The sequence below is a fragment of the Carcharhinus amblyrhynchos genome, chromosome 3 (genome assembly GCF_965287045.1).
Source record: "Carcharhinus amblyrhynchos chromosome 3, sCarAmb.v2.hapA, whole genome shotgun sequence".
In the NCBI taxonomy this organism is placed as follows: Eukaryota; Metazoa; Chordata; class Chondrichthyes; order Carcharhiniformes; family Carcharhinidae; genus Carcharhinus; species Carcharhinus amblyrhynchos.
Window position 1 is genome coordinate 120,807,667 of NC_137326.1, and position 13,374 is coordinate 120,821,040.

The 13,374-nt window shown below is 41.7% G+C and overlaps 1 protein-coding gene across 1 annotated transcript in view; it reads right to left on the reverse strand.

Moving 5' to 3' along the window:
• Positions 1-13,374, reverse strand: part of LOC145341258 (uncharacterized) — a 183,085-nt gene that overhangs the window by 76,496 nt on the left and 93,215 nt on the right. Inside the window, exons 15-20 of the mRNA XM_080186185.1 lie at positions 12,280-12,342; positions 10,910-10,954; positions 8,734-8,787; positions 5,011-5,074; positions 3,330-3,425; positions 312-473 (exon numbers count right to left, since the gene is read on the reverse strand). Coding sequence (XP_080042311.1) covers positions 312-473; positions 3,330-3,425; positions 5,011-5,074; positions 8,734-8,787; positions 10,910-10,954; positions 12,280-12,342 — 484 coding nt within the window. The remainder of the gene's footprint in view (positions 1-311; positions 474-3,329; positions 3,426-5,010; positions 5,075-8,733; positions 8,788-10,909; positions 10,955-12,279; positions 12,343-13,374) is intronic.

Consider the following 13,374-nt stretch of genomic DNA (forward strand, 5'->3'; position numbering starts at 1 on the left):
GGCTTTCCCCTCACCATGACTTTATGTGCTGAGCTATGAATGTCTATGTTAATAATAGACTTTCAACTAACAGACATATTTGACTCTTTCTAACATTCAACTTTAAGTGAGATGTGCCTTGGACATATTTGCCGGAATTTTACTGCCTCGCCTGCCCGAGGCTCATAAGATCCCGTCCAAGGCCAATGGAGAATGCCATTCTGCGAAACTCGCCCACCTCAATTCTGGGGCAGCTGAGGCGGTCAAATTCTGGCCATTATGTTCTTTGCAGCCTGATTATCAAATAGGTCTCTGACCATATTTTCACATACCTGGCCTGCCTTTTGCACCACAAGGACCTGGAGGTCCTACGATACCTTGGGGCCCTGGAGGACCTGGGATTCTCTCTGCTGGCGGACAGTCGGCACTTCCTTTCTGTCCTTTCTCCCCTTTAGGACCGTCTAAACCCGGAGACCCTGTCAGACCTGGCAAACCTGCACAGAAAAGATTTTTTTTTAAATTATAATTTGTTTTATTTTATTTTTTAGTTATAATTTGAAAACTAAATCGCTGCTAACTGCATCAGCACAGAAGAACAAGAACGAAGAACAGTACAGCACAGGAACAGGCCCTTCTGCCCTCCAAGCCTGCACCGCTCATGCGCCCAACTAGACCATTTGTTTGTATCCATCTATTCCCAGTCTGTTCATGTGGCTATCTAGATAAGTCTTAAACGATCCCAGCATGTCTGCCTCAACCACCTTGCTTGGCAGCGCATTCCAGGCCCCCACCACCCTCTGTGTAAAATACGTCCCCCTGACATCTGTGTTGAACCTTGCCCCCTAATCTTGAACTTGTGACCCCTCGAGTTCATCACCTCCAACCTAGGAAAAAGCTTCCCACCGTTCACCCTTTCTATACCCTTCACAATTTTATACACCTCTATTAGGTCACCTCTCATCCTCTGTCTTTCCAGGGAGAACAACCCCAGTTTGCCCAATCTCTCCTCGTGGCTAAGATCCTCCATACCAGGCAACATCCTAGTAAACCAAATCAAATATAACTGCAGCAGAAGAAAAGGTAGGATGTCACCGAGTGTTAAACACTGATTTAAATCTAAACCAAGAATGTTTTTGTCAAAGGGAGAATTATTATCAGCAGTTCAAATTTTTTGTATAAAGCTTTTACAATAGCAAAATGACAATATTACACCAGATCCTGCTCCTGTAGAATCAGCAATTCTGAAGATTGTAAATTTTAATTAATATGAAATGGCAATTATTCTGCCAAATAAGACGTGAGAGCATTATTACTGATAGTAATGATTTACACTTATAATCTAGCATAACAATACAATGGCTCCCGATAATCACCATTTACCAGATAGCCTATAGTGGAGCAAGGAGATGGTTAAACTCACTGTCTGATCTTCCTTTCAGCTCACTGGGCTACTGGCACATACTTAGGGATTACAACAACTGGATTCCATTAAAGTACAACAGCTAACACTTATTCCTGGATACGACTTGTAGCAGATGTAGTGTGTGACCTACCTCAGTGGGATAGGTGTATCCATGTTAGCAGCAAACATTATTGTGTCAAATAAATGATACTGATATTGAAAATCAAGAATTATATATACAGCTTCATTTGGGATATGAATTTCAATTAGACAAGGAGGGAATACCAAATTTTGGAAACCTTCTGCCATAACCATTGCATTAAACTTGCTGTCACCTCACATTGGCAATGTAGACCCCAAAATAGTGAAAAGGTCCAAAAATAGGATCATTAAATTCATTCCAAGGGTCTTAATGTAAAATGATCATGTTAGGGGAGGTAATGGTCTAGTGGCATTATCACTAAACTATTAATCCGGAAACTCAGCTAATGTTCTGGGGACCCGGATTCAAATCCTACCATGGCAAATGGTGGAATCTGAATTCAATAAAAATATCTAGAATTAAGAATTTTCTGATGACCATGAAATCACTGTTGATTGTTGGGAAAATCCATCTGATTCACTCATGTCCTTTGGGAAAGGAAATCTGCCATCCTTACCTGGTCTGGCCTACACGTGCCTCCAGAGCCACAGCAATGTGGTTGACTCTCAACTGCCCTCTGAACAAGGGCAATTAAGGATAGGCAATAAATGCTGGTCAGCCAGCGATGCCTATGTTCCACGACTGAATAAAAAAATTACAGATTTTAAGTATGATACAAACATCTTCAAACAAATGATTTATTTAAAGACAGTCAAATGCAATATTTGGAATATAGGTTCACCCTCAAGTTCCCTACATTTTAATCATCAATCTTAACCAGTGCATTTGGAGTAGTCGCAAGTGCTTTCCTAAACATTAGGAAAGATTATGGAGGTTAATCTTATGCCCCCTGGTGATTAGTTCAAGAGTAGAACTGGTGAAGGTTAGGAAATGCATTGGCCCCTGTCCAAATGCTGCAGGAATTCTACAGAGCAAACAGAATAAAACTACTTCATTAAAAAAAGGGAGTTAAACAAAACAATACTCCAATTTACATCTCCTTATTGGCAAATCAGATTAATTTGAACATGGGTTTCTCTGCAATAAATATCAGCTTCTTTTAAAGTTGGAGAGAAAATTGCTATCATGAAGATGCAAGATTCAAGAATTGAGAGAATGAACATTTCCCCAACTTTTGCAACCAGTGGTACATCAGCTACTCTTATTTCAGTATCTTATAGATTAGGGATACGTCAAACTCTGTACATTGGCAACTAGTCATGTGCCTTAACTGCTCCCTCAGAGGAACTATGCTACAGAGTTGAAATCGATTATTCCTTGTGTCCCTTTTGCACATGTGAAAGGAGCCAGTGATGCCTGAAAATAAATCACTCCATTCAATATGGAGTTGGATGGATTTCCATCATTCTTGAGACATGAGGCCATTGCCCTAGAAACTGGCATTTTTTATGCATATTGTCCTCCTGAACACTGGGCCAAAGGAACAATTTCTTCACTTGTATTTTCCACACTGGGCGTCTTCTTTCTAAGTAGACTGCCAGCTCCGGGCAAAGTAATAACAAATTACTCAATCCTTTGTGTAGTGGTTTCCCAGCTGGTATGAGGTGAATTGGATGTTTCCTAACATCATTTCATGGTAATCTTTTATAACCAGTCTGGACTGAAACTTCAATTCACATCCAGTCAAATGAAAACCAGGTTGCAGAGCTAGAAGTGCAGTGTGCTAATTCATTACACCACAAAATGCCTGCATCTTTGACAGGTTACAGTTTTGTTGTAAACTATCATTTTACCCTCTCTGTTATTAAATAATTGTATGTGCTACGAGCAAAGGCAAACTATTACCTGCTCCCATTTCACCTGGCCTGCCTGGTTGCCCAGGAAAACCTGACTGTCCTGGTTCCCCCGATTCACCTGGTAAACCTGGTCTACCCAGGTCTCCTGTAACACAAAGATAACATTGTCAAGAATTATTGATTTCCCTTTATATTAAACAAAAAGCCATTCAATGTCTTCATAATGATGCTTAAAACAGTAGATATCTCAGTAGTCATTAAAGCAACTTTTCCTGAATGATGGAAAAATGTATATCAATTTTGAAGGTGCTCATTTCAAGACTTGACATCATTGATACTTAGGTGGGGTACAGTGATCTCAGCATCAATCGTACAACTCAACACCACTAGATATGAGATAGTACAGCTTAATAGGAAGAATTCTGAAGTCACTTATTATTTGTAAGGAACAAACCAGGTTAGGTAAAGGAACAACAGGATCTCGGAATACAAATACACCATTAACTCAAAGTTACACGCAGTTGATTTAACTCAGTTGGCTAGGGATGCAGAGAGACGCCAACAGTGCGGGTTCAATTTCTCTATCAGTTGAGTTTATTCATGAAAGCCCTGCCTTCTCAACCTTGCCCCTCACTTGAGATGTAGTGATCCTCAGCTTAAATCACCCCCAGTCACAGCCTATGGATAGCTAGGACTATGGCGACTTTACCTTCCAACACCTGAAATTAAGTTTGACTTTGCACATTAAAAACATTGGCTCAAATCTTATGGACAGAGTCAGTGCTGAATGCATTGATGCTGCCCAAAGATTCCTGAGACCTGATCCGTGTACAATTTTTCAGCCAGGGCTTCTGATCCCAGCTGAAGCACCAAAGGATCATCGCAAGTACTCCCAGCAAAGATCATCAGGTGCAATAAAAGAGACGGATGAAGGGAGATCACACCCACTTCAACACAACAGTAGCTGCTGCTGTGTTCAGGCAAGTTTGTAAAAGTCCAAGTCTTTCAGTCAGCGAGTGAGTTGTGAACAGGCGAGTGGGTGAATGATTATGTAGGTGAGTTTTTAAGATGGATATCAGGTGTCAGGGAATGGTCAGGTGCTGGGGTGAGGGGGGTGATTGGATGGAGTCTGTTGTGGTGCTCAATTGGAATAATGCTGGCCAGCCACCAAGTTAGAGCAGATGTTAAACTGTTTAATATTTCCAGATAAGTGACATTAGCAGAGGGTCCCAGGCAACAAGGAATCATCCCATTGGAATTTAAGCTTGCTGGGCAATATCTTACTTATTTATTAGCATCACAATTAGGCTTGCGTTAACCTTGCAATTAAGTTACTGTGAAAATCCTCTAGTTTCCACACTCTGACGCCTGTTCAGGTACACTAAGGGGCAATTTATCATGGCCAATGCACCTAACCAGCACATCTTTTGGACTGTGGGAGGAAACTGGAGCAGCCAAAGGAAGCCCACGCAAACATGGGGAGAACATACAGCCTCCGCACAGACAAATCCAAGCTTGGAATCAAATCCGGGTCCCTGACAGCAGTGCTAACCACTGTGCCATCGATCTCTGCACATATCTGCATCAAGATTACTGCAGGGTCCAGTTATGTATCTTCCAGTGTTACATCCCATCTCTGATAATCCAAAGACTGGAAGATTTGGGCAATTATTGTTATTTTTAAAAAATCTGACTTAGATGATTTAATTATCAACTTGATAGATTCTAACCTCTCGGAGGATCACAGTATATGGGTGCTGGTGCTCCAGGGGCTCCTGGCTCTCCTCTCTCCCCCTGAAAGAAGCAAAACAGATAGATTTACTTTTAGGATACATCTATGTCATGGTCACATTCTTTCTTTCTACCTATAGCTCAACTCCCAAACTTTGGCCCAGATTTTAGCCATGATAAAGAGGTATTGTGGTTTGCAGATGCACAGTTTCCTTAGGCAACCTGCTATTTAAATCACCAACTCTCTCCGCTGAAGTGGGATTTTGATAGGCCAGAATTGTGAAATCTGGATTGTGCAGATTAAACCAGGTAAAAGCAAGCCTAGTTGAGTTCTTTGAAAATGTGACTGAACACATTGACGAAGGAAGTGCAGTGGACGTGGTGTACATGGACTTCAGCAAGGCGTTTGATAAGGTCCCCCATGCAAGACTTCTTGAGAAGGTGAGAGGGCATGGGATCCAAGGGCATTTGGCCTTGTGGATCCAGAACTGGCTTGCCTGCAGAAGGCAGAGAGTGGTTGTGGATGGGGCTTTTTTGGCATGGAGGTCTGTCACCAGTGGAGTGCCCCAGGGATCTGTTCTAGGACCCTTGCTGTTTGTCATTTTCATAAATGACCTAGATGAGGAAGTGGAGGGATGGGTAAGTAAGTTCGCTGATGACACGAAGGTTGGTGGTGTTGTGGATGGTCTGGAAGGATGTCAAAAGTTGCAGCAGGACATAAATAGGATGCAGGACTGGGCGGAGAAGTGGCAGATGGACTTCAATGCGGATAAATGTGTAGTCGTCCATTTTGGCAGGACCAATGGGATGAACGAGTATACTATCAAGGGCAGGAGTTTTAGTAGTGTTGAAGAGCAGAAGGATCTTGGGGTCGGGGTCCACAGGACTCTTAAATCAGCCTCGCAGGTGGAGGATGTGGTCAAGAAGGCGTATGGTGTACTGGCCTTCATTAATCGAGGGATTGAGTTTAGGAATCGGGAGGTAATGCTGCAACTTTATAAGACCCTTGTCAGGCCTCATTTGGAGTACTGTGCGCAGTTCTGGTCGCCTCACTATAGGAAGGACGTAGAAGCTATTGAAAGGGTACAGAGGAGATTTACAAGGATGTTGCCTGGATTGGGAGGCATGCCTTATGAAGTTAGGTTGAGGGAGCTGGGACTCTTTTCCCTGGAGAGATGAAGGTTGAGAGGCGACCTGATAGAAGCTTATAAAATGTTGAGAGGAATAGATAGGGTGGATTCTCAGAGGCTATTTCCCCGGGTTGAAATGGTCGCTACGAGAGGACACAGATTTAAGGTGCGGGGAGGCAAGTACAGAAGTGATGTTAGGGGTAAGTTTTTCACTCAGAGGGTGGTGAGTGAATGGAATCGGCTGCCGTCAGTGGTGGTGGAGGCGAACTCGCTGGGGTCTTTTAAAAGACTTCTGGATGAGTATATGGGATTTAATGGGATTGGGGGTTATAGATAGGTCTATGGATTGGTAGGTGTTGATGTGATCGGCGCAACTCGTGGGCTGAATGGCCTGTTTGTGCTGTAGTGTTCTATGTTCTATGAACTTTATCCATTTGTTTGGTAGCAAGGTACCTCTTCTGGAGAGGTAAGGTACCCTTTTTGATATGGTCTCAGGGCATACTTTGGATTGTTCAAAGTAAACCTGGTTGTGTTTAAAAAGTGCATAAACCTCTGGAACTCTCAAAACTGTCAAAGAACTGTCAAATATGTCAAAGGACTGACAAAGCTGTTATGGCTGCAACAGAACTATCAGAGAAGACCAGGTAAGTTGCTTAGGAGAGGGTGAGGACAAAGGGTGGTGGGCATGGGCTAGCAGTAAGTAATAAACAGCCATGGAGGTGCAGGGGATAGGTACAGAGACATGGGTTGACAGAGTGGGTGTGATGGGCCATGAGAGAACATAGGGAGTGTGCAGGGAATGAGGGGTGAGAGATGTTTCCTGTTTTAATCTTTTTTAAATTTAATTCAACAAAGTGCTGGTGCACAGAGGCAGTCCTGCCCAAAATCTCTCCGCAGCTGTCAGCCTCTACACTTCTTTTAGGCCGGTGGACCCAACTTTGAATCCAGCTTCTCAGTGTCCCAGAATTAAAATCAGAACAGCAGCCAGCTTTCTTTATTAAAGGTTAGGCTTGCACAGACAAGAACTTTCCCATCTCTGTGCACCTGATGTGGAAGCAAAAATCTGGGACAAAGTCAAACTTTTCACAAAATGATATCATTACGTACTTTGAATGGAATGGCACCATAATTCAGATACCACATCATTCATTTATATGGTAGGTAAATGCATTTTTGGCTTGAGGGCAGCAGTATCCTGTTAGTGAAATATTTATGTTGCCACTGCATGCTAGGAGCGTGAAATGGTTTGTTTCACCTGTTGCTCAAATCGTTGGGTTACTTTATCCATCAAGGGTACTTTGAGATAAACTGAGCACCTTTTAGGCATGAAAGTGGTGGCCTTATACGTGACTTTCAGTGTCAGTATGATGCCTAATACATAGGCCACACGTCCTAACCACCGGATCATATCAAACAATATGTCCTTTCGGGGGGCTGTTCACAACAGGCAGACTACTGACCATTTTCACATAACTCACAATGCAAAACTCAGAACACAATGTCTGATGTTAAATGTGATTCTGCAATTGGCCAGCACTTGCTGAACAATCCGAGTGTGCTAAGAGTTATATTCAATAACCAACTGAAGATTATCAGTTGAGCTTGCATTATGATTCATTTCCATTTTCTAAAGCTACATATATTCATATGCAGTGACCTGCCCTCTGCAGGTAAAAGGAATATGACCAGACATTGCACCTTTTTTGAACAAACAATAGATCCCTGATGCATTTGCCATGGAAATGCCTTAACCAATCAGAGCCAACTTACCAACCAATCAGCACCCCTTTTCTCATGCAGTATGAATTATGGTTCCCTTTGAAATTTGGCATTCTTGCATCTGTCTTGATGAATGCAAGACCAAAGAGCTTCAAAAGTATGTATCTTTTTTCAGCGGTAAAGTTTAATTTAAAAATCTGAAAGTGTCGCTGAAATGCTTGTCCCTAATATTTTCAAAGAACAGGAATGAGTCTTTATGAGAAACTTCGATTTTCAGAGGGTGGAAGAGAATTTTGAGCATCAGCCTATGGCATCAGTGCAATATTGTGCACATCTGCTTATAATGTCTCTTTAAATGAGACTGGCAATCAATTATATCTAAATTAGGAACATGGCTAACCCATCTAACCTACATCTTGCGACACTAAAGGGCAATTCAGCCTGGCCAATCAACCTAACCAGCACGTCTTTCAGACTGTGGGAGGAAACTGGAGCACCCGGAGGAAACTCACATCCACGCTGGGAGAATGTGCAAACTTCTCACAGGCAATTATAATTTAGATATAAAATGAAAATGTGCTAACCAACAGTAAGAAATCTGATTTTTGAACCAAATTTTTAAGCCGCAGTAATCCTTTACTGAATGGCTGATGAATACTTGTTTCCTGATTCTAATATCGCACTCCCACCAGTGCAGCAGGAAATTATAAATAACTTATAATTGTAAGAACGATCAGAAGTTTAATAAAAGATGAACATTGTTCATGCACAGTTGGGATGTAAAACCATTTCTTAATTCATTTCAGTTAGCTATTTTTAATACAGGTAAATACTTGCTCATCACAGTGAAGACTGGGTTTTTTGACAAAATACCTGTGTCCCTGGATAGCCATCTGGTCCAGGTGTTCCAAGGAGTCCACAGTGACCCTAAAATAGACAGGATGAAATATTAGTGGTTCAAATTATAGAAGTCCTACAGTGCAGAAGGAGGCCGTTAGGCCCATCAAGTTTGCACCAACTCTCTGACAGAGTGCCTTATCCAGGCCCTCTTCCCCACCCTATCCCCACAACCCCACACATTTCCCATGGCCAACCCATCTAACATACACACGTTGGGACACTAAGGAACAATTCAGCGTGGCCAATCAACCTAACCAGCATGACATTTAGACTGAGGAAACTGAAGAACCCGGAGGAAGTCCACACAGACCAGGGAGACTGCACAAACTTCACACAGACAGTGACCCAAGGCCAGAAAACCTGGTGCTGTGAGGCAGCTGTAATAACCATTGTGGCCATCCAGATGGTGAAGGTAAAGCCAACTTTATATTCTAAAAAAGACAAAAGATTATTTTAGATAAAGATGTTTATGACTTTATTGCTGAGTTGCTAAAGCAAAGATAATTGGGGAATATGTGAAGCTATGTTATTCTAGTGGCGAAATGTGCATTGCATTGTAATGGTGTAGGTAGTTACAGAGCACAGCTGATTGCTTCACCCCCAACAAGACAATAAGATGTTGCCCAATAACAATTGGAACTTGAAGCACAATCACATTGGAGCAGTTGATAAGTGGTTATGCACTTACTGACAACTCAATGAGATGTATACTCAAAAAACTGACACTGGTGACATATCAAACTTGATCACCCATACAGCGGCATAGTGGACAGAGTAAACATTTCCCATGTCTATCAGAGAAGATCAAAATGATCAGTGCACAGCTGCACAGCAATGGTGTTGAGATGATAAAGGGTTCCTTTCATTCAGTCTGCTCCTTGGTCAGTTTCTCCAAATGAAGCAGACTGACTACAGCTTCAGCATCCCATTTGAGCTTTCAATATCACATCCCCTCCCTCCCTCAAAGAAAAATACCTACTTTAGTACTGTTCACCTCTGCCACTGTCTCAGTCTAACTGAGGAAACCTCACCCATGCTTTTGTCACTTCTGAGTTTGACCATTCCAGTGGCCGTCTCCCATGCATTATCCTCCATAAACTTCAACTCACCCAAAACTCAGCCACCTCTTACTATCCTGCACCAAATCCCACTGACCCATCAACCCTGGTCAAACTGATCCACGTCGGCTCAAACCTCATTCTCAAAATTATTTTTCTTGTGTTTTAAGATTTTTCTATTATTCATTCATGGGATATGGGCGTCACTGGCTGGGCCAGCATTTATTGCCCATCCCTGAGGGCATTTTAAGAATCAACCACAATGCTGTGGTTCTGGAGTCACATTTCAGCTAGACCAGGTAGTGGTGGTAGATTTCCTTTCCTAAAGGACATTTGTGAATCAGATGAAGATTCTTCATGACCTCACCTCCTATCTCCACAATTTCTTTCAATCTTACAAACCTCTGAAAACTCTTCTTCCTTGAACTCCAGCCCATTATGCATCAATATTTGTCCATCATTGGCAGAAATCTTTTAGCCTTTTATGATCTAAATAAACCGTTCACAAACCTCTCTGATTCTCCAGCTCTTTTTCCTTTAACAACCTCCTTAAAATGCATCTCCTTGACCAAATTTTTAGTGATACCTCCTAATATACACTTCTCACGTTAGCATCCACTTTTGTCTGACAATGCTTCTGATAGAGCTTTGACATTTATGTTACAACAGCTATGTAAATATAAATTATCATTGTCAAATCAAAGATTCTTCACATAATTGTCTTTGGTATTTTGTTCACATTTGCTTTGTATCCGAGCATGGAAGTGAATTTGAAACTACGTTTGTCTACATTTCACTTCAGATACATTGGGGTAATCTGAATATGGGTTTCATTATGTGATTTCAAGAGGAAATTAAATATAGCTCTTGGGGCTAATGGGATCAAGAGACATGGGGGGGAAAGAGGGATCGGGATATAGAACTTAATGATCCTCATGATTAAAATGAATTACAGAGCAGGCTCAAAGGGCCGAATGGCCTACTCCTGCTTCTATTTTCTGTGTACAACACCAACATATTTTTAATAGGTTTTGGGCAACTTTTATGGTAAATCAAACAGGAAAATGATATAAAAGATATTTATTTTAAACCTTTCTTCCTGAAATGCCCAACGAGCCATCCTGTCCAGGATTACCCTTGAAAAGAAACAGATTACCATCAGCATATAAGACAACTGACACTCTTTGCAAATTATACTTTTTAGTCCAAAATATTTCCTATTTTTAATGGCAATCATCAAGCTGAATGAGGTCGGTGCTGAATATTTGAGTGTAACAGTTTCTTGGACCCCAAATTTGTCTTAATCCCAACATTTTAATGACAAACTCCTCTGAGCCAGTGCCAAACATCCCATAGTAGCAATTCATGTAGTAGATTGCTGATGTAACATCACATTATTGGCAACTTAAAACTGTGGGCTCATAGCTACCAACAACATGTCAATCATTGACTCCCTGACAGATTTATCAGAAATATAATGGAGCCAAGAGGATTAAATCATGTAAGCAGGTTGCACAGACTTGGCTTGCCTTGTCTTGAGTAGTGAGGACTAAGGGGTGATCCAGTTAAGATGTTTTAGATGATTACAGGACTTGATAGGGCAGATGAACTATTTTCCTTGGCGGGAGAATCCAGAATTCAGAGGTGAATCCAGGAATTACTTCTCCATGCAAAGGACAATGGAAGTCTGGAAATCTCTCACTCACAAGGCTGTTGTGGCTAGGTCAATCGAAAATTGTAAAACTAAGATTGATAATTTTTTGTTGGCAAGGACATTAGGGGGATGGTCAGATAACCAACGTGTGTGAGTTATGCTATGGTCAGCTTTGGATGTCAGGACAATATAGGCTCAATGGCCCACTCCTGTTGCTACTGCCAGAATTCTCTGATCTCACCTGCGGCTGGGATTCCCCGGTCCACTGCAGTGAAGGCAGTTTTGGGTCCCGGTGCAGTGAATGGAGTTTTGGCTGTGCGCTAAATTCTCTGCTGTCAGTGGCGGGGCAGACAAGATCGGGGAATCCTGGTCTATATTTCTTGCTCTTATGTGGTCTATGTGACGTTCATTTCATGACCTGAAGGGATAGTCATTGGGTGGGATTTTCCAGCCCATTCACAGTGTGGTTTCCAGTGGCGGCATTGGCTCACCACTGACTGCTGGTGGGTCAATGGCTTTTTGTATAGCTTATCTGCCCCACCATCCGAGAACTCACCATGGGTGGGGTTACCTTCAGTGGGACTGCAAGATTCCACCTGCAGGAAGGACTGGAAAATCTCACCCATTATTTGAAATTTTCCATTAATAAGAGTTCATTCTCCATTCACATCAATTCTATAGAATTTACTTGCAGTTTAGTTTTTGATGTATTGCACACCGAGCTATCACAACACCTTTCTGAGTGAAAGGATTCTGTAAATGAAGCAGGCATTTGTAGATTGACCAAAAATCAGTTTTGCTGCTTACCCAATGCCCAGGCAAACCAATGATCCCCTTTTCACCTTTTTCACGAGGGCATTCAGACAAATCCTTGATGGGAACAAAGAAAAACAAAAATTAGATATTATTTGTGTTTTCTTATTGAACTGAATTTACAATGTGAGTAAATTTATTAGAAAGTACATAGAAACTAGAAGCAGAAGCAGGCCATTCTGACCTTCGAGCCAGCTCCGCCATTCATTATCTTCGTGGCTGATCATCCAACTCAATATCCTGATCCCCCCTTTCCCCCATACGCCTTGATCCCTTTAGCCCCAAGAACTATATCTAAATTCTTCTTGAAATCAGATATTTGGCCTCAACTATTTTCTGTGGCAATGAATTCCACACATTTACCACCCTCTTGGTGAAGAAATTTCTCCTCACCCCAGTTATGGTGAGCGATTGGGTAAGTCAAGCTGAGTACACAAAAAGATCAATCATGATCTTATTGAATGGCAGGGCAAGTTCGAGGAGCCAAATGACCTACTCCAACTCCTAGTCCTAAAAGGTCTAGCCCTTATCCTCAAAATATGACACCGAGTTCTGGACTTCTCCCACCATTGGAAACATTCTTTCTGAATCTACCCTGTCTAACCCTGTTAGAATTTTATAAGTTTATTTGGAATCCCCTCTCTCTCTTCTAAACTCCAATGAATATATTCCTAACTGACTTAATCTCTCCTCATATAACAGATCTGCCATCTCAGGACTCCGCCTGGTAATCTTTGCTGCACACCCTCTATAGCAAGAACATCCCTCCTCAGATAAGTACACCAAAACTGTACACTATACTCCAGCTGTGGCCTCACCAATGCCCTATACAATTATAGCAAAACATCCCTATTCAAGTCCTCTTGCTTCAAATGATTTTTTTCTAAATCAAAACAAAGCTTTCATAGATTTACATTGAGACTGAAACAATGCCCTTAATTAAAAGTGAATTTGAATCAATGAGAATAGGGCTTGTTTTTTAATTCCTCCTTTAATGAGTTTTTCTATTTAGCATTTACTCTGAAAATGTAGGCTATGCCCAGCAAGGTGACATTCATTTTTTATTTGTTTATAGAAACCATATTCCAT